This window comes from Tachysurus vachellii, chromosome 3 (genome assembly GCF_030014155.1).
Source record: "Tachysurus vachellii isolate PV-2020 chromosome 3, HZAU_Pvac_v1, whole genome shotgun sequence".
NCBI lineage: Eukaryota > Metazoa > Chordata > Actinopteri > Siluriformes > Bagridae > Tachysurus > Tachysurus vachellii.
Genome location: NC_083462.1, coordinates 30,368,862 through 30,389,760, shown reverse-complemented (window position 1 = coordinate 30,389,760; position 20,899 = coordinate 30,368,862). Strand labels below are relative to the sequence as shown.

Genomic DNA, 20,899 nt, shown 5'->3' with positions numbered 1-20,899 from the left:
ACACCTGATTATTCAATAGAATCGCGGTATCTAAACTGTCCACCAATCAGTGAACTACCTATAAGTCCCGCCTTCCCACAACGTCCAATCAGTGCCTAGTTACATCTCGCGTCCGTCAAGGAAATGTGTCCGGATTGAAGCTCCAAAACATGTGGGAAAGGATTTCAACTTGTGTTAATAATAAATCAGTATAGGAATAAGTAAGGGATAAAAGTTCAGGTAACAACATAACCAGGGGGCGAAGAGACAAATTTTTGTATCACGTTTGCATCGTTTCTAACGTTGTGCTACAAGTTGGAGTAGTTTCTGTGCTGCAGGTTGAGGTTGAGGTTAAAAAAGACATGAGTCTGTTACCCAGGACAGCTGAAGAGTTCAGTTCTGCAGATTATTGGGAAAGATTTTTCCACAAACGAGGAGAGAAAGCTTTTGAGTGGTATGGAGACTACAACACTCTGTGTGGCGTGCTGCACAAATATATTAAACCACGTGAGAAGGTAATAACAGCTTTATGACCCCTCACTTCCACTCTAAACTCAGTGAGCATCTGATTAAATGCTCGAATGTATTCAAATCTATAGGAACTGATCATAAAAACAAACACACTCCAAGTCAGAGTTCCCGTGAAGGGAAATAGTTACTCTACAGCATACATATACATTTAGTACACAATATATGTGTGTATATGTATATGTATGTATGTGTAATATGTATATAAAAATATCACAACTAATGGCATCAGTTAGTTTTTTTTTTTTTTAGTCAAATGAGTGTGTTGAAAGGGTGTTAGGCAAGAACTTAATGTAAACTAGAGTCTGAATTATATTAAACATATTATATTTTCTTTATCAGGTTTTAGTGGTGGGCTGTGGAAACTCTGAGCTAAGTGAACGGCTTTACGACGTCGGCTACCGCCACTTAACCAACATTGATATTAGTGAGACAGTCATTGCTCACATGAACCAGCGAAATGTGCAGCGCCGTCCAGATCTCACCTTCCATCGGGTAGATGCCACTCAGACAGGTTATGAGAGCAGCAGCTTTCAGGCTTGTCTGGATAAGGGAACTCTAGATGCAATGGCCTCAGAGGAGGAAGGTGTCATAGCACGTAAAATGCTAGCTGAGGTGGGACGGGTTCTGGCTGTGGGCGGCCGCTACGTCTGTGTGACTCTTGCCCAGGAGCATGTGATAAAACTAGCAGTGGAACATTTTGTCGAAGCTGGCTTTGCCATACGGATCCACAGCCTGAGTCAGCAGAACCTGGACTCGGATTCCTCCTCGTTTGCTCTTCCTGTTTTCGTTCTCATTTGTACCAAGTTCCGCCAGCCATCTCCATTCAAAGTGCTTGAGATGTGCCAGGGGGAGGATGGCACCCTGTGTAGACTGGGGTCGGTTCCTGAGCTATTAGCTGCTGTAAAGGAACGGCAGGCGTATGCATTGATGCTCCAGAAGCTGAGAGGTGCCACAGACACTGCTAGCACACCCTCCCTAACACTGTGCCATGCAGCCACGGGCCTTCCCCGATACACACTCACGGTGCAGGACAGTCCAACTTCTGCCAAAGTACCCTGTGCCAACCACTTTGCTATCTTTATTGGTAAGAGCCATTTCTCAAAAGAGCAACTGTGCTTGTATTTCATAACTGTCATGCTAATCATCGTGTTTGGTTTGTGAAGTTCCTCAGGGTCGAGAAGCCGATTGGTTGTACGGTTCTGCAGAGGGTCGCACTCAGCTGTCTGCCAGTGCAAACTTCCGCCGGTTGATCGTTGTTGCAATGCATCGAGACCAGGAATATAAAGACATGCAAGCTGTCCAGTCCGAGCTCTCTCCCATGGTGATAGAACTAGCTCCTCCTGGAATGCCAGCCAACCATCAGGTAAAAAAAAAAAGGATGTTAATTTTTTTAGAACACTCATTTAGAAAATTAGTTCTTGGTTATATTTATTTTCCCGACTCTTGTCTTTCACGCATCTGGTTTAGGTGCCGTTCTTGACTGTAGGAGGTGACCTGGGCTGGAGGGAGGTGGTAGGCCGAGGCGTCAGTGGCCTTACGGGTGAGTATTCAATCGAAGACGTCCGAGGAGAGGACGGTCACGTCTACCGTAGGTTAATCTTTATGAACAACACTCAGCTGGTGCAGTCTGAAAGCCGCCTGCGAGCCAATGCTACAAGTGAGTGAATTATTCGCAGTGTTAGATTAAATTAAATTTGGTATTTTGCGAAGATATTTGCAATGCTAACTGTCTTCATTTTTGTGTCATTATACTGCTTTTCCAGCTGGTCCTGCTGGTTCTGCTCAGAAAAAGAAGAACAAAAAGAAAACAAAACCCCCTGCTGCCTCTGAATCTCCATCTTCAGCCAAGAAAAATCACACTATAGATCGAGGATTTCTCTGTTGTTCTCATCATGAGGTGATGATAGCAGGCTTAGCTGTGTTGGGAAAGGAGGCCATCAGTAATAAAGGTATGCTGTGCACAATGTGGACTAGCAGAGAAGTGGTACAGGGTAATCACGCTTTGGCCTTAAGTTCAATAGAAGCAGTATTACTTAAACTAAGACAACACTGTAAAGCCTGTACTGTTTCAAGGAATTTAATGGAAATTTATCGTAAAGGGTTAAATGTGTTGTCTGAGGACAGTGTCTCATCTTGCACCAGCTGTACATGTCAAATGACAGTAAAAGCTTGAAGTGACATGCTATTAAATAGGCAGAGGAGTAAATACAGGTGCAATAAATACTAAATCTTTACTAGTAAGTGACTGGGAGTGATATTGTCTCAGTGCGAGGTGAAGGAATGCTGGCTGTTAAATCCTCTGATGGCTTGAAGATAAAAAATGTTCTTCAGTCTGTTTGTCTGTGATTGGATATATTGGAAGTGTCTGCCACATGACAGTGAGCATCGTGAGTGTCGTCCTTAATGATACTGCAAGCCTTTCTCAAAGAACATGTTGGGTAAATGTCCTGTAAGAGCTTTGGTAAGGCAGCTGCTCTTCTTCCAGCTGCAAATAGTGATTCAGTCAGTCAGACTGCTCTCTCTGGTGCAGCGATAGAAGTTTGTCAGAGGAAATGCCAAATCTCTTAAGCCTCGGCAGGAAGAGACACTGAAGGGCTGTCTAATGTGTCTTGTGTAATCTGTTAAGTTATACATGGTGTTCCTGATTCCTTCTGCTCTTCTGTATAATGGAACATTTTAAAAACATGAACAAGTTTGCACTTAAGTCTCAGTAAGAGAAAAGCTGAAGTTTGAGCTCTGGGATTTTTTCCTCACCACAGTCACCTCCGGCTTGCATAAAGTTAAATTTTATATATTTAAAAATCGTTGTTACAAGTTATAAAAGCTATACAAAGAAAACCAGATTGAATAAATTGGTCTGTACAGTTTGTGTCATATTGCTTGATATTTTTCTGTCTGCTGTGTTACACAGATGGTCAGGTGTCAGTGTTGGTGGTGGGGCTGGGCGGTGGAGGGCTACCGCAGTTCATACGGGACTTTGTTCCTGGTGCACGGGTGGACGTCGCGGAACTCGACCCAGCCGTACTGGAGGTAGCAAAGACTTGGTTTGGTTTCCAGACTGATGATAGGCTGAAGGTCATACTGGGAGATGGTCTAGAACAGATTAGCATGCTGGAGGGCAAGGGTAAGGTTTTGTACTGTCTGTTGCTACTTACTGCTATTATACTTTCACCAACATGTTCAAGAATTTATCTGGAAAGTTTAAGGTAAACTAAATGCTTAAATAGCTACCATTCGCACTCATATCATGCTCACTGTCCACTTTAACAAGAACGCTCATACAACTGCATTTTTATTCACTTATCTAATCAGCCAATCATGTAGCAGCAGCACAGTGCGAAAAGTCATGCAGAAGTTACTGGTCAAGAGTTAATCACATTGTGGCTTGGATGTTAATACTAGATGAGTATTTCAGAAACTGCTACCTAGAGTTTACACTGAACAGTGCAAAAACATTGTGTGACATTAAGGATATAGTAACTCACATAAGCACTCTACAACCTTGGTGAACAGAAAACCATTTCAGAACGCACAACACATTGAACCGTGAGACGGACGAGCTACAACAGCAGAAAGAACACATTATGGTCCATTCCTGTCAGCCTCAGATTCCTGTTCTTGACTATCATGAGCTCAGACTCATCCAAACTGGACAGATGAAGATTAGAAATAATAAAAAAATCTCATGGTCTTTTTCCAGTCTTTGAGCCCACTTTGTGTGAGTCTCTGCCCCTGATAGCCTCAGATTCTTCTTTTGGTGACAACAGTGAAACCTGATGTGGTCGTTGGCTTCTGTAGCCCAGCTGTGTTCTGAGATGCTTTTCTGCTCACCACAGTTGTAGAGTGATTTTTTGAGTTACTATAAACCCTTCAGCTCAGACCAGCCTGCAGGCCCTCAGGATGTTTTTTGTTTTTCACACCATGCTTTGTGACCTATAGAAATCCTAGCAGTTTCAGAATACAAAAGGTATTAACAACCATGCCACATTTAAAGACACAGAGATCACAATTCTTCATTATTCTGATGTTTAATGACCTGCATGATTTCAGGCTGCTGTCACATGTTTGTCTCATGTCCGGTGTACAGGTGTTCCTATTAACTGCATATTTACTGGATGCTGATTTTATGTTGACGATTTAAGTTAAATAAGTTAAATATCCAATCTCATTATAACTAGAATCAGCTTCAGTTTTTTTACGTCTATTCTAAAACAAAAGATATTTATATGACAGGATCGATATAGATATGTTTTCAGTCATGTGAACGCTTGAGCCCCTAGGGACCGTCAGGCGGCTAACCCAGACTCTCCTCATTCTCACTCCTCATTCCATCCCTATTTATAGGCGGACATTCCTATGATGTCATCATTTTCGATGTTGACAGCAAGGACCGCTCCCTGGGCATGAGCTGCCCTCCACCGGCTTTTGTAGAAACCCCCCTATTGGAGAAAGTCCACAAGCTATTGACTCCTCGTGGTAGGCTTCACCTCGGATGTCTTTCTTTTTCGTTTTTTTTAAAACTTACGCTAATGTAGTTGACAAATACGTGATAAATGACTACTGTTGTGTTGCTGCACATGCACCACAGTGATTATGCTAAGCATATCTTTCTCTGTCTGTTTAATATCTCCCTCTCTCTCTCTCTCTTTCTCTCTCTCTCTCTCTCTCTCTCTCTCTCTCTCTCTCTCTCTCTTTCTCTCTCTTTCCCTGTCTTAGGAGTGTTTATGTTAAACTTGGTGTGTCGTGACTCAGCTCTGAGGCAGTCAGTGTTGGAGCGTTTGCAGGCCTTGTTCCCAAGTGTGCTTTCTCGCCCTATTGAGGGTGAAGTGAACGAGGTGCTGCTCTGCTCCCAGGGTGGAGTGGTACGAGACAAACCAAGCACCATCCTGCAAGAGCTACAGCAGGCTGCTAAAAACCTGCAGGTGGCGCTGCAGAACCACAGTCAGAATGCTCCCTTTAACCCTCAAATTGACATTACTGCCATGCTGAAAGGCCTTCGAGTAGCTTGAACAGTATCAGGATGTGTCAGAATGTGGCACACTATAAATTATTTTTTTAAAATGTAAATCGGCTTGCTTTAAAACCAAAAGCAGATGATTATTGGTTGAAGAATCTGTGCTGTTTACAACAACTTCAAGTCTTGTTTTGTGTCTGTATTATTCCCCATTCTTATAAGTGCAGTGTGTAATGCTTAATTTGTCCTAAGACATAAAATAACAATCATTTAATCTGTAATCTTGTAAAACTTGCAAAATGTTGCAATCCAGTGTACCTAAGGTCATTTCAGACCCATTTGTCTGGCCCAGAAATAAGCTCTGCACCAATTAGAACAACATCTCAGCACCTAGTGGTGCAGGAATATTAAGGGGATGGTTATGAGTTTGAAACCTGGAAGCCATCTCTGCTTGGTCATTGAACCAAACCTTCATCTGCTCAGCTGTAATGTAGGTGTAACATGTTTTTGCACCATTCTGTGTAAACTTTAGAAACAGTTTTGTGAAAAATCCTGAAAGATAAGCAGTTTCTGAAATACTCAAACCAACCCATCTGGTACCGCCAACCATGCCATGGATAAAGTCACAGAGATTACACTATTTCTTCATTCAGTTGTTTTACGTGAACGTTAACAGAAACTCTTGACCTGTATCTGCATGATTTTATGATTTGTCCTGCTGCCATGTGATTGACTGATGAGATAACTACATAAATGAGGTGTACAGGTATTCCTGTCACCGGTGGATGGTGAATGTATATGTGTGTATAATGATATGTACTGGAAATGTGCTAATGTATACAATAATACACAAAACCAAAGTCCAGTCTTGTTATTTTAACTCCAGCACTCGAGATAGTTTAAGGTATCCTGCACATTGTCAACTTTGTTTCCTATATTTATGCTTTTTCTCTATCATTACTACAACATGTAAACCCTACAGCACCTAGCAATGAAACCGGTCTCCAATTCTGATTCTGATTCTAAAGGAAATGTAGGGAAAAAGTCCTGTGTACCAATTTATCTGTTCTAATACAGCTTTAAACGAGTCTTAGATACATATAATGTAAACTTTAAGCCGTGTTAAAGGTCTACTAAGTACAAAAAGAGGTCAGAAAGCGAGCATCTATGAAGTAGTACTGAATTAGCAGTTCTGTTTGTCTGTGGAAACAGTTTGATGGCGTCTGCGCATGCGCAAACGGACCGTTAACTGTCAGTGTTCCAGCTGAGAGAGAGAGAGAGAACAGAAGCCGGACCGAACCGAGTTCGGCTTTATTTGAGACTTTTACCGGTGTCAGACTTGTTTAAACAACTTCTTGTCAGTTCTGTGGTGTGGAGAATAAAGATTAAGAGTTGAAGGGCGGCTAACTTTCTGTGTGTATGCGTCCAGAACCGGATCCGAAGTCGAAACAGTGACTAGTGGTAAGCTAACGTCTTGTTAACGACCGTTATTATTCTTCATATTATCTTATTTTAACAAACCAAACGGACAAACAACTTTTCAGTGAGATATTTGGAAACGTAAAGACACCAGCAAGCCCATAAAAAAATGAAAACAAACCCAAATACAGCGAGGTTTCAGTTTAAATGTAAGCGCTGGGCTTTTATTCACTTCCCCCAGGTTTAAAGTCTATCATTTCTGGATGGTTTGCCGACAGTAAACACGGTTCAGGGTTGTCATGGGGAACCAGGGCATGCAGGAGCTCATTCCTCTGGTCAACAGACTACATGAGGCGTTCAGTGTCCTGGGGACGAGCTGCAATCTGGAGCTTCCTCAGATCGCCGTGGTGGGAGGACAGAGTTCGGGCAAGTCCTCCGTCCTCGAGAACTTCGTAGGCAGGTAGGAGATGACATGCTTTTTATTGGACCCGAATGTGTTGAGGAACATCTCTGATTGTGCAGAGGGACCAACACTCATCTGTAGTCTGCAGACGCTCCTTCATCTCCTTCTCCTGCCAAGTGCAATGAGCAGGAGCCAAGAACATGTTCATGGTTCATGCAAAGTGATCGAGACATCTCGTCGTTCTTACCCAAAATAACAGATAGTTATGGCGCAAAAGACAAAAAAGCAAAAAGATTGAAATCTGGTATAGATTTTTTTGAGATGGGAAACAGCGAGTAAAGGTTGGTCTGCTGGGGTTTCAAGACATTTTCATATATTGGTTGATCTGGGTTTTTTTTTTTTTTTTTTTATTTAAATTTTTTTTTTTTTTATAGGTTTCAAGTTTAAAGACGCGTTTCATCTGAGGGTCTACAGACCGTCTTTTTCACTCAAACACTGAGCTCATGAAAAACCTGTCAGGCTTTACTAATGAAATCCTGAAATCATTTTAGAGCCGCACTTGTGATTTGTTTAGTCATCCATTAAACAAATGCAATACATACATTTATAATGGCTGTGTAATTATCATTTATAGTTGTTTCACATAATATAATATTACAACTACTACTACTACTAATAATAAGTAGAATAGAATAAATCATCCATTATATACGCTATACATCCAAAAGTATGTCCTGTACAGAGCTCGGAATCTTACTCAACCTCACCGAACACAATTGCTAAGAATTGTAACAGCCTAATATAAAAGTGCAGATTATTATTATTATTATTATTATTATTATTATTATTATTTTTTTATTAACAGTAGAGAAAGAATACATCTGGAATCTGATCTTCAAACAAGCTCATAAGGGTACGATGGTTAGGTGTCTACAAACTTTTGGCAATATCGTGTAAATACAGTAAATTATCTCTCTCTATTCTTCTCGAAATCTTTGGTTTTGTACGACAGCCCAGAAACAAGCCAGCAGGCAGACTGTCTATAACAAATTGCCCTTAGGTGTGTTTCTGGGATAGACTCTGGGTCTGAAGCAGCCCTGACCAGAATAAAGCATTTGCTTAAAAGAATTTTGCTGAATTATTATTATTATATTTTTATATTATATATATATATATATATATATATATATATATATATATATATATATATATATATATATATATATACATACATATATATATATATCTATCTATATATAGCTTATCTGTATGTTAGTATATCATTGCTTCTATTTTGCTTTGCTTTGAGGAGGAGTACAGCTGCTCTACGGAAGATGCTCTCTTGCCAAGAGCGCTTCCTTGCCGATGTTTTGGGTCTGTCCACAGGAAACCGGGATTGTTAGTATAAACCAACCCATTGTTTGTCCTGCTCGGTTTTAAAGAGTGGTGAAGTGAGGTGAAGGTTAGCTGTTTCAGATGACTGTTTGTGACACAGCAGAAGCTGAGGTCTTATCTTTGACTTGAGTAGCTCTAGAGCTAGAGCTCTATAAATGTGTGTCAGATCAGTTATACTAATCACCTGTAACCAGCTCTAAAGGAGCTGTGTGAGAGAAATACTTTATTATGTGACCCACATACAGTAAGAAATAAGGCCAACGAAAGCCTTCTGTTATGGCAGTGAAATGTGTTTTTCTCTCTGGAGCAGTAACTGAATAATAAGGCAGGCCATTGGTTACACTGTTGTCCCAGATGTCTATAGCATTATTACTTTTAGATCAATGACACTAAAACACTGTTACCTGGATTGCTTTTTCCATGCTCTCACTTTCTGTTTAGATGTTCTCCAATCTTCCAAAAACTTGTAAGGAAACGAACTGTATGTGCAAATGAGTGTAAGAATGAGCGTATGGTGTACTATAATGGACAGTGATCCCATCCTCAAGCCCAGGTTAAACATCGTGACCAGGATAAAGCAGTTACTGAAGATGAAAAAAACAAATTATTTTATTTTTTTTTTCATAATAATGATTATATGCATTAAAGTAGCCTGCTTTTTCCCTGCATGCTTTTTTTTTACCTGCATTATTCACACTGTTACATGATGGCCTGTTTAGAGTCATATTATTTAAAAGATCTCAATGCAGCCAAAGCGATGGAAAATATCATTGTGCATCAGCACCACAAGCCATCTGTCCTTCCCTACTGTTCACAGAGGCCTGTGGATATGAGAGGGTCAAGTAGATGCCGAAGGAGATGAGGAGAGAGGAATGAATTGCTTATGAGAGAGAAAGACAGACAGAGAGACAGACAGGAAGACAAACAGACAGAGAGTGAGTGAGAGCGTGTGTGAGAGAGAGAGATTGAGCTTAAATTGGGTCTTTATTTTAATTTGAAAGCAGTTAACCTTTACATATGCTATCACATTCAGCGTTCAGCAAAATGCTAAACAAGCAGCACTGACTTGCCCTTATTTAGCATGAACATGAGATTTTAGAGCACAAACACTCTATAGTGCAGGGTATGGAGGGTAGGAGCAGGAGAAGAGTCAGACAGAAGGAAACAGAGAGGTACATTGGTCTGAATGCATGCGTTGTCATGGACTGACAGTCGAGGTCGGGGCAAGTGTAGAGTACAAACAGAGTTTGAGCTAATAATACGACGCATTGTGGAGGAAGAATGTGGATGTGCCAGAGTCGATTCCTGACTAAACGGTAACGTAATCCAAGACATCATGTTTTTCAGTGACCGAGTGATCCCACACAAAGTCTTTTTGATCCCTGATATATCCGTGAGCCAGCTAAGTTTATACCTGCATGCTGACATCTCTGTCTCTTTATCTCTCTGGTGCGTTTAACTAGGTCTACTCCACAGGGAGGTTCCTCTCTATTTAGGATTGTGTTTCTGATTTAGCTTCACACACCCGGATTCCTGCATCGTCAACTGAATGTCAAAGCCAGAAATCTACCTTAGTGCATGACATATGATTATGCACTAAATAACAAACTAAGTGTGTCTGTCTTTGTCAAGAAGTCTGTTGTGTGTTTGCTTCAGATGGAGCAATGGAACAAAATACATTCATGCCAAGGGTGTTTTTTTGGTGTTCTTGGTCTAAAGCTCAGAACTAGTTTGCATGTTTTATTATTTTTTTTATTTGAATAGCAAGAAGCCATACTGTTTCATTTAATACCCAAATCAGTCTATACAAACTATAGACATGATACAATTGGAAAGCTTAGACATCAAGCTACGCATGCAGTATGACCTGGAATCTATTAAAACAAGCTTTTTGTTGCATGATGTTTTGAAAGTCTAGCCTGCATTAATTAGACTAAAACGAAATGGCATGATGTGTCAGCACACCCACAGGAAACATGTCTGAAACCTTTAAGATATTTTTATTCTTTATGCAATACCAGTATTTGCAAAGCCAAGACAGCGATGAGGACGAACAAATGATGTATCAAGTAGCTACAGTATTATGAAGCCACATCATTAAGGCAAAATCCTCATTTGTGAAATATACGAAATATGTTTCTTTATATGTGCCCTATAGGGTTCTCATATGTGCAAGGGAACATGACAAAATGCCCTTTAGGGTAATCATGAAGCGATGCAAAATATGCAAGAAAGATGCGAGAGGAAGTGCCTTCTAGGAGCATTACTGCATGTAGGAGTATCTTTAGAATTTTTCTCAGGCAGTATGTGTCTGCCCCTACAGTTATGTGTGATCAGAGAGTACAGCTGATGAGGTCGGAGAGCTGGAAAGACTAAAGGATTGAAGTGCCGCTACATTAGTTACTTTAGGTAGAGACGAATTCCCACTGACGCCATGATCAACAGGTAACCAAGCAGCATTGTGGGTAATGTAGGCAGCTGTTAGCTGAAATGAAAGTAGACAAGAAGTAAATAATGTCTAAATAAATCTTGTGCATGGTTGATCGTGTTTTAATTATAAAAGGTTATATTGAAAAGGAGGAGTTTTGGGGTGGAGAGGTTCACTGCTGGAGTACCATTGTTGGACTTTACATGTATTGTGTCATTACTTAAAGCTGCTTTGAAACGAAATTACCTGACAAGTCAATTTTTGTGATCAATACCATCATTATTCATTATTACTCCATTATTCAACCTTGGACCTGTTCTACTTTTGTTCTTGTTATGGACTTTTTTCTCTTGATTTGTGTTTGTTTTACTCTTTTACATTGAAAGTAGTGCTAACATCATTTTTGACTAATTAGATAAACAAAATATAATATGCTAATGCCTGGTAAGGTCTTATATCTCTTTAATATTGTTCCTTGCTGCTCGGCTGTATATACAACACTTCACCGTGTACCACTACTATATACGCTGTGCTTTTTTTGGAGACAGGAGGGTAATAACTCTGTCTGGAATAGGGAGTAAGAGATATTGGGTTTACAGTTTCACCATGTCCATGACACATTGCCTGGTCTTGTCTAAAAATGCTGTCTTTTATGGCTGTCTTCCAGGTGTGAGGTTAAAATGAATCTGTCTTTTTCTTTTTTTTTTCTCCTCAAGGGATTTCTTACCAAGAGGTTCAGGGATTGTCACTCGAAGACCACTTGTGCTACAGCTAATCAGTTCCAGCTCAGGTAGATACACACAAACTCACGCAACACTGCTGCGTGACTGCACAAGCTTGATGTTCCACATTTTATCAGCTTTTTATGCATCTAATCAATAATGGAAAAGAAAAAGGTGTGGCTGCTGAAAGTTGGATTACATGCACGGTTTCTTTTAACCACTGGGGGTCGGTGTCTCCCCAGCTATTTCTATCAACTGTTCAATGGAAAAAAAGCCAGTTTTTTCTCACCTCTCCTTCCGCCAGCTCTCATAGAGTATGCTGAGTTCCTGCACTGTAAAGGGAAGAAGTTTACGAATTTTAATGAGGTTCAACGCGAGATTGAAGCAGAGACAGACAGAGTTACAGGAGCCAATAAGGGCATTTCCTCCATTCCCATTTACCTACGTGTTTACTCACCAAATGGTACAGTTATCTCTATCGCAACATCTCCTAAAACTTTACTTCCTTTGAGCATTATATACTTAAATCATATGAATGTGTCCTAATTTTCTTCTCACTCAGTGCTCAACTTGACTCTCATTGACTTGCCGGGCATCACTAAGGTTCCAGTAGGGGATCAGCCTCCAGACATCGAATACCAGATCAGAGATATGATCATGCAGTACATTTGCCGGGAAAACTGCCTCATCCTGGCCGTCACACCTGCAAACATGGACCTGGCAAACTCGGATGCCCTTAAACTGGCCAAAGATGTTGACCCACAGGGTGAGGGTTTCTTTTCATCCAAGATTCCTTTGTCTTTCTCTTTCTGTTTGTTTCCTTATGATCTTCAGTTCCTCGTCTCAGGTCAGAGGACCATTGGCGTCATCACCAAACTAGATTTGATGGACGAGGGGACGGATGCGAGAGACGTGCTGGAGAACAGGGTGCTACCTTTACGCAGAGGTACACTGTGCTTAAATCAGTCTGCATATAGGCTTAAGCTAAACCTTGACAAAGGTTAGTAGTGCTAGAATAATGTCAGTGAGGATTTCAGTTAACATTATGACAGTAGATGAACAGTTATTTCAGTTGAGTGGACATGTGTAGACATACAGAGTTGTGTAAAGTCTTTTAACTGTAAGCAAATCTGTATGAGGTCATGGTGATGATATGAGAAGTTTCCAAGTTCCCTTCCTGTAGTCCCACAGCCATAGGTTTTAGGTTACAGCCAGAGTTGGCCAATAGAACTAAACCGGTGCCAAGCAGTATAGGCTGTGCGCTCAACAGCAGCAAAAAGCAAGGCCAGGTGCTGGTCTCCATGCTTCATGCTTGCACATTAATGCATTAGACACACACACACACACACACACACATTCATACTTTCTTATTTTCCATGCAGATTACTGTAGAACTCTGTCTCTTAATATATTTCTGAACTTTATTTTTTGTGCCGTTCTTTTCTTATCGTTTATTTGCATATTTCCTTCTATAGGAAATCTCTGCTTATGTGTATATGTCTCTGTGTGTGTATGTGTGTATTTGGGATTGGTGTAGGCTACATTGGAGTGGTGAACCGCAGTCAGAAGGACATTGACGGGAAGAAAGACATAAGTGTGGCGATCGCTGCAGAGAGGATGTTTTTCCTGTCTCATCCGGCTTACAAACACATGGCCGACCATATGGGCACACCTTACCTGCAGAGGGTCCTCAACCAAGTGAGAGACAGTGAAAGAGACTGATGTATAGAAAAAGACTGAGACAGGGTGTAAACAACAGAGAAGTTAGTTAGACAGCAGCTTGTCAACGTTTCTTGTCCAAATGCACATCACTACAACAAGGGATCTCTATGATCTATGATCATTACCTAAGGTGGCTTTAACACCCGGCACGTTTGCCGCAGTCCGAACTCGAGTGCATTTATTCCGCAGCCTTGATGTGGATTTAAACTCACTCGAGTCTGTTGAACGGCGGTGGCATTTGTGTTCATCTTACATTACAAACGTTATTCATATTCATGGGAATCTGAACTCACACCACCTCCTCCTCCATATAATCCACATGGCAGCTCTCACATTACCAATGTTTCATGCAAATTGAAACTAAACTGCCAGTGTCAAAGCCCTTTACGTTCTATGTGGATATATAAACACATCATAGCAGTGAGTTATTTGGTATCTTTCTTGTATCCATAGCAACTGACCATTCACATCCGGGACACCCTTCCAGCGTTCCGTAACCAACTGGAGTCTCAGCTGTTCTCTCTGGATAAAGAGGCAGAGGAATACAGACACATGGGCCCTAATGACCAGTCACGAAAGACCAAAGCACTGATGCAGTGGGTCACTACATACAGCCCGAATATAGAATAAACAAACACATATTACAAACAAAATCTACGGACATTCACAAACCTGTGATCCCTGATTAACCATCATTTAATGAGTTTTAATGTAGTGAGTCAGAATTCTTACACGCAAGAACAAAGCATCTGTGTGCTAAACATGAATGTAGATAATCAAAGATTTGCTGGCATAGACATCCAGCCAGAAGAAAATTTTAGACATCAATCACTACAATATATAAAATCAAACAGCCCTTATATCCATTCCCTAAAAACTGAAAGAAAAAAAAAAATGAAGTGAACCATGTTTTTTTTTCACAAATCCAGTACTCTTAAGGATGTGTCTCAATCAGCTCCCTAGGTGGTGATTTAGTACGTGGTGTGCACGAGTTTGCACTGTTTTTTACACTTTGTGATTGTAAGAGAGAGAAGACGTTGACAGCCCTTAAAATGTTGAAACTTACTGAACTAGGAAACTGATAGAGACGCACCCTAGGACCCTCTCTCTGCATACAGATCTGTAATCTTTTTGTCTTTCCCTCCCTGTCATTTAGGCTAATCCATCACTTTGGGCTGGACTTTGAGAAGCTGATCGAAGGCTCTGGTGACCAAGTGGACACTGTTCAGCTTTCAGGGGGAGCCAAAATCAATCGCATCTTTCATGAGCGCTTTCCCTTCGAGCTCAGCAAGGTATGTACTGGCCATCATACATCTGTTTTACTGATAGTACTAACAGTCCAGGCTCATTCGTTTATCCTCCTTTCATCAGATGGAGATTAATGAGAAAGAGTTGCGACGAGAGATAGGCTATGCCATCAAGAATATTCATGGGATCAGGTCTGGCTTTCAAACACCACACTTTTCTTCCACTTTTAGTCTGATAGTCTATTATATTCTCAGCTCATTGGTACATATGTTGTGTGTGTTTTGGTCTATTTGTTTGTCTAGGACAGGCTTGTTCACTCCCGATCTGGCCTTTGAGGCCATTGTGAAGAAGGAGATAGTAAAGCTCATAGACCCGTGTATTAAATGTGTCGATATGGTCATTGATGAGCTTATAGTCACAGTGAGGCAATGCATCATCAAGGTATTATAAGTGTGTGTAATACTGCTGAAATGCAGTGCGCATAACAAATGTATACGCTGAATTGTGGATCTTTTCTCTTTGTTCTATAGTTAGGGATCTTTCCAAAGCTACAGGACGAAACAGAGAGAATAGTGACCACACACATTCGGGAACAAGAGAGACAAACCAAAGACCATGTGAGAAATCTATCATGCACTTGGCACTACAACTTCAAACTTTCATCATCCAGCCTGAATTCATGCCTTGTCTTCTGCGATCGTACCTTCTTTCATCTCCCAATAGATTTTCCTTTTAAACAAGATTCAGCTTGCTTACATCAACACCAATCATGAAGACTTTATCGGATTCGCCAAGTGAGTTCTCATATCCACGCACGAACACAAATACTGATTCATGCCAGATTAAGATGTATGATGACAAAGCACGCTACTCTCTTTCTACCTCGCTTTCCTCTGTTTCAAGTGCACAACAGAGAAATAATCAGCTTCCTCGAAAGCCTTCCACATGGAACCAGGTGAGTCAGTGTTATGTATTACGTACTTTACCGTCTAGTGTATGATTTTTAGAAGAGTAGTAGACGCGTCAGCCAGCATCAGTGCCTGGAAGCCCCGCCCCTCTTCCACTACGTAAGCAAAGTTGCGAGCGTTGAGTGCATGAAGTGTCCAATATTTCACACTTTCCTTTTTGCTTGAATAAGTGCATCATCCAGGTACTTGAAGCCTACTTCTTGTTGTAATATTCAGCATGAACGCACAATTCATCCTGTTTTTAATGCACAATGCTGTAAACTTGTGCACAAGTATACAATTTGGGACTCACTTTCTAATATCTCTTATTGTCCCCAAATTTCAGATTTTGGTTTTAAAAAGTTTTTTTTTTACATTTTATTCAAATTTTATTTATTTATTTATTTATTTTTATCCCTCAGCTGTATTTTATTTTTGTCTTCTTGGAACATAGCGTTCCAGAAGGCTGTAAACAAGTCAGAGAAAGTTCAAATTGCAAATGCAGATGAATAATTTATTTCTTTGAAAGATGAAATGCAGCTTCTGTCGATGTTGTCACTTTTACATAAAATCCGCACAAGTTTAATGCACGATACTCAGCCTGTATACATCAGTGTTTGTATTGCTAGGGGCCTAGAGGGACAGGCTACTGAACACACATGTTCTCACAGTTTCAGTACACACTATTCTGGTCAGGGGGGGTGGGAACATTGGATGCAAGACAGGAGTACACACTCACATCCATTCACAACTAAGGGTAATTTATCTTAGACAGTCTAATTACTGGCATGGTTTTTGGAGAACACAGGGAGAACCTACAGGGAGCTCAGGATCAAACACGAAACACCACCATGCTGTAGCCATAAACAAACCAATTATTTTCAATTACAGCAATTACAAATATACAGTAATTTGCCGTGAGGAAAATGGTCATTCACTGGAATATTAACAGAAGAAAATAAAAGCCCAATTGGCTGGCTAAACTTTTTCTATTTGCCCTGTAATCTTTATTTGTGCCCTGCATGAGAGCAAAAACATGGCATGTCTGCAAACGTCGCAAAAATCCCAGTCCCAAGGAACATCTCTAGTGTTTACAAGTCATGACGCATTTGTGATACTGTACTTAATGTCCTCTTTCTGTGTTGTCTGTGGTTTGTGTTTCTTTCTTCAGTTTTCTGATCACAGACTTGCAATTATTCATCATTAACATCTACCATATTGAGTTCTTAAGTTTATATTGCTTGTAGTGCTGTATGCTAATATGGCTGTTTTGTTGAGCCTCTGCACCTACTACCACCTGTTTTTGTTTCTGTTCATTTGTCCCTTGCCTTCATTTCTAGTAGCATAAATGATAAAGTCGTTGTAATAAATCCATTTTCACCTTCTTATACACTCATGTGAAACTTATGCACATGGTAACTGCAGGCTCTTGTTTAATATTCCAACTACTCCTGTTAATTCCATCCTAAACGGCTCCATGCGCACTTCCTTCGTCCCTTCTCGTCCCTTCCACTTTATATTTTGCGCTCATGCACTACGCAGGCTGTTCTGCAGGGGGCCTGGTGAGTAACTCTCTCACACACACAGCATGAAGCCTTTGTGTTATCACGTTCATTAATTAACGCTCCACCAAAGGGCACTTCATCGGATTTAAAAAAAAGTTCTTTTGTGCAAGTGTACTATCTTTTCCTGTCTATATCTGGTTTTTAGATTGGAGATTTTACTTGATGAATGTGTGTTGTACTGTGCAAAGAAGAGGTTGTCCACTAGTCCTACTGTAACAGTTATTCTCTCTGCTAAAATTTTTAGGGTGCTGCACCTCCACGTCCCAGTCAAATTGTACGAGCCCTACTCGTCTGTAAGCTTTACTGTCTGCCGTCTATCAGCTATCAACCGTCTACCACTTTCTCATTCTGCTCTCACTAGCTTCTAACACACCCCAGGCACCTTGTGGATCTCTGGGATCGAGACTATTTCATGGAATGCCTTTTAATCCAAATGGCTCATTACGTTTGACTCATCGCTCCAACCCGAATCACTTTGAATCACTCCTGATCTGTTACATACACCAAAAATCCCCAGAAACCTAAAGCCTTTCCTGTTTATCTTCGAGCAATCTACCATCATTACTCATTCAACTTACTGCCTCTTCTGTTAATACACATTAAGAGCATGTGCATGCTTTTTTTTAACTGTAAGTTTTTGTATGTATTTGTGTTCCAAACCTATCTGAGTCAACTCCAGTAGAATCTCCAGGCCTGTAGATTTATAGTCTCTGATCTCAGTCCATCTGGTGTGTGTGTGTGTGTGTGTGTTTATAAACACTTTAATTTAATAAGACCACACAGTGTTTTCAGGTGAGTTTTTATTGATTACGTGCGACCCGATTCAAACGCTTTAAATTACTCATAGTGTATCGAGACCCCCTATTTGTTTGTGCATATTGTATTGGAATGTGTCCAGTGATATTGGTTTTTCATGGCATGGCCTTAATATGACCATTCCACCTTAAACTAATTTATTATAACAGAGATTTGTATATATTTACAAACCTAAGTGGTGTTTTTACTGTATCACTCTATTGATAAGGCTTCCTGTAGGGTTTTAAGGCTGGCATTGGATAAATAAATAAATCTTAGCTCTCTTATTTGTTGCATTTTTTGATAGGGAAACACTTTATTGAAGGGTTCTGCGTAGAACCACAAAAAACCTTTGTGTGTAAGAGTATACAGTATATTGTATGCTACTTAAATGGCTTTGGATTTAGACTTACATGTTTTCTGCTTACTTGCTGTAATTGAGAGAATCCCAAGGGCCATGTTTGTACATGGACAGGAAGTTTGGGTCCTCTTCACTGGTCTCTCTCTCTATCTATCTCTCCCTCTCATTCTCTTTCTCTCTCTCTCTCTCTCTCTCTCTCTCTCTCTCTTACTCTGACTCTGTGTGTGTGTCCACTTCATTCTCTATTTGCCAGCTGGGCTTTCTGCTTCCTTTTCTTTCATCACCTCCACCCCCTCATCCCTCCGTTCTCTCTCATTCCCTGCCTGCATCACTCTTATTTTAGTCACCATTTCCTTTATGTTCTTACACCAGTCCTTTCCTTTTCCTCTGCCGGTCAGTACGTATCCTGAAGCCACACTTTTACTGCTCCACATTTTACTGTCTCTTTTTCTTATTGTCGACCAATTTGCCTTCATAAATTATAGATCTTCTTTAAAACACGTAGAAACGTTTCAGTATGTATTTTAATATGCTTCTGTTCAAACACACATTCAATCACAAGACTCTTTATTTAATTATACCCAAATAACACTTCTCTTCCTCTTTTCTGGAGCACTCTTCCTTTTGGCATCTTTCTTTCCGCCTTGCCATGGATCACAACCTCTAACGTTTGCATCCTGACCTCTTTTTGCTTTGCAGGTGATCCAAAAAGGCTGGCTGACCATCAACAACATTAGTCTGATGAAGGGAGGAGCCAGAGAGTACTGGTTCCTGCTGACTGCAGAAAGCCTCTCCTGGTTTAAAGATGAGGAGGTGAGGTTTGACCTGCTTCTGTTTCATTTGAACATCAGATCAGATTATCAGGATCAGGTCATCGGTAATCTGTGATTTCTGTGAGCCATTATCATGCCGTGTGGCCTGCCAGGTGGGCTGCCATCTGTCTGCCTGTCTGTGCCTGCTGTACAGGTGCAGGAAGTTCTGCACAGCAAGTGTAGACAGGCAGACAGACAACGCTTTCAGACAATGCCACTTGGAAAAGACCTGAATGGGAAGGTACTGAAGGTTATGTAACACATGTCTGTTCTCTGTTCTGCTGGAATAAAATGAATGTCAGATCACAATACCGTAGGATACGAGACACATCATTAGTAACACTAGCACTTAGATTGCTCTGATTTGGCACAGAAAACCAGTTCAGTCTTAAAATCCGAATCATTATGCCACGGCATTCACCGATTTTTACACCTCTCTATAGGCTGCTCTGTCCTTTTTCTTCCTACCTTGCTCTCTTTAACTTCCTTTCCATTTTTGCTATCTGTGACCCTCTCCAACACTTTCTTACCCTCTCTCTCTCTCTCTCTCTCTCTCTTTCTTTCTCTCTCTCTGTTGGGAATAGAGGCATTTGGATCAGATCACCCTGACACAGCTGGATTCCTCCCAAGCCAAACACACACGCGCACACACACACACACACACACATTGGGCCAAATACAAATGATTGGATGAATAAACACAAAGAAACACAAACAGTTAGTGATATAAAGGCATATGCAACAGTTGTAGTTTAATCACAAACGCACACAACGGTCTGCACAGTCATTTCTGTGTGTGAAGACTTCCCCATGTGACCACACAGACGCCTGTGCAAGACTGAATTAATTAAAATATAGAAAAAACTAAAATATAGAAACAAAATTGGCACGTAATAATACAAGTCATTTATCTCTGACTGTTCTGCTCACGTTCGTGATAATGTTGTAGCAGCAAATACATTAGCGAGCGATAGATAGATAGATAGAGAGATAGATAGATAGATAGATATGAATAGATGTGTGTCTTTGTTGGCATAAGTTTGTAATGACCTACCTCACTAAAGTTCAGAAATCCACAATATAACATCCTCTGAAGATAGTAATACGTTTGAATTAATGAAGGATGAAAGAAAGAAAGAAAGAAAGAAAGACAGAAATGTATGCATTAGAAGTCTGCCGTATTTATGATCTTGTATCCGTGGAATGCCTTTCCAAATCTATAGTTTCTTTCCAAAACTCTCCTTTTTTTAATATATAACACTCTAACACAATTTTTAAAAATATTTTTATTGCCTTTACTTCCCTCTTTGGTTAAAATCTCTCTATTCTAAAGCTTAAAAAAATTACTTTTGGAACACACATAAAGCCATTCGTCAGCTTTAGTGCTGTCTCCTTGTCTGCGCCTTTTTTTTTTTTTTTTTTTAAGTTTGCGTTCACATCCTTTTTCTTTTCCGTTTTATTTTCTTGTGCTGTGAAAAAAAATTCTGCCATTCATCTTTATTTGACACTTGATTCGTCTTGTGTCTTAAATCTTTATCTCTTTCACTCTATGTGGCTGGTAGTCTCTCTGGGACCATACACATTCCTGGATGGAAAATTATAAGGCTTCGAGAGAGAG

The 20,899-nt window shown here is 40.4% G+C and overlaps 2 protein-coding genes across 4 annotated transcripts in view; both read left to right on the top strand.

Moving 5' to 3' along the window:
* Nucleotides 1–104: 104 nt before the first annotated feature.
* Nucleotides 105–6,211, top strand: mettl13 (methyltransferase 13, eEF1A lysine and N-terminal methyltransferase). Its single transcript, XM_060866711.1, has 8 exons — nucleotides 105–494; nucleotides 850–1,594; nucleotides 1,674–1,873; nucleotides 1,978–2,167; nucleotides 2,274–2,459; nucleotides 3,422–3,634; nucleotides 4,855–4,986; nucleotides 5,227–6,211. Exons 1-8 carry the CDS (start codon nucleotides 342–344, stop codon nucleotides 5,517–5,519), a joined length of 2,112 nt encoding a protein of 703 aa, XP_060722694.1. The 5' UTR covers nucleotides 105–341; the 3' UTR covers nucleotides 5,520–6,211.
* A 492-nt stretch (nucleotides 6,212–6,703) lies between these two features.
* The window catches only part of dnm3a (dynamin 3a), a 32,224-nt gene continuing 18,028 nt past the window's right edge, over nucleotides 6,704–20,899 (top strand). For 2 of the 3 annotated variants that reach the window (XM_060866709.1, XM_060866707.1), the window contains exons 1-16: nucleotides 6,704–6,925; nucleotides 7,125–7,343; nucleotides 11,826–11,899; nucleotides 12,136–12,294; nucleotides 12,394–12,597; nucleotides 12,679–12,777; nucleotides 13,369–13,529; nucleotides 14,007–14,149; nucleotides 14,710–14,845; nucleotides 14,925–14,992; nucleotides 15,104–15,242; nucleotides 15,332–15,418; nucleotides 15,525–15,595; nucleotides 15,705–15,756; nucleotides 17,558–17,587; nucleotides 19,169–19,282. In XM_060866709.1, coding sequence (XP_060722692.1) covers nucleotides 7,183–7,343; nucleotides 11,826–11,899; nucleotides 12,136–12,294; nucleotides 12,394–12,597; nucleotides 12,679–12,777; nucleotides 13,369–13,529; nucleotides 14,007–14,149; nucleotides 14,710–14,845; nucleotides 14,925–14,992; nucleotides 15,104–15,242; nucleotides 15,332–15,418; nucleotides 15,525–15,595; nucleotides 15,705–15,756; nucleotides 17,558–17,587; nucleotides 19,169–19,282 — 1,698 coding nt within the window. In that variant the 5' untranslated portion in view covers nucleotides 6,704–6,925; nucleotides 7,125–7,182. The remainder of the gene's footprint in view (nucleotides 6,926–7,124; nucleotides 7,344–11,825; nucleotides 11,900–12,135; nucleotides 12,295–12,393; nucleotides 12,598–12,678; nucleotides 12,778–13,368; nucleotides 13,530–14,006; nucleotides 14,150–14,709; nucleotides 14,846–14,924; nucleotides 14,993–15,103; nucleotides 15,243–15,331; nucleotides 15,419–15,524; nucleotides 15,596–15,704; nucleotides 15,757–17,557; nucleotides 17,588–19,168; nucleotides 19,283–20,899) is intronic. The other variant, XM_060866708.1, reaches the window with a different exon arrangement.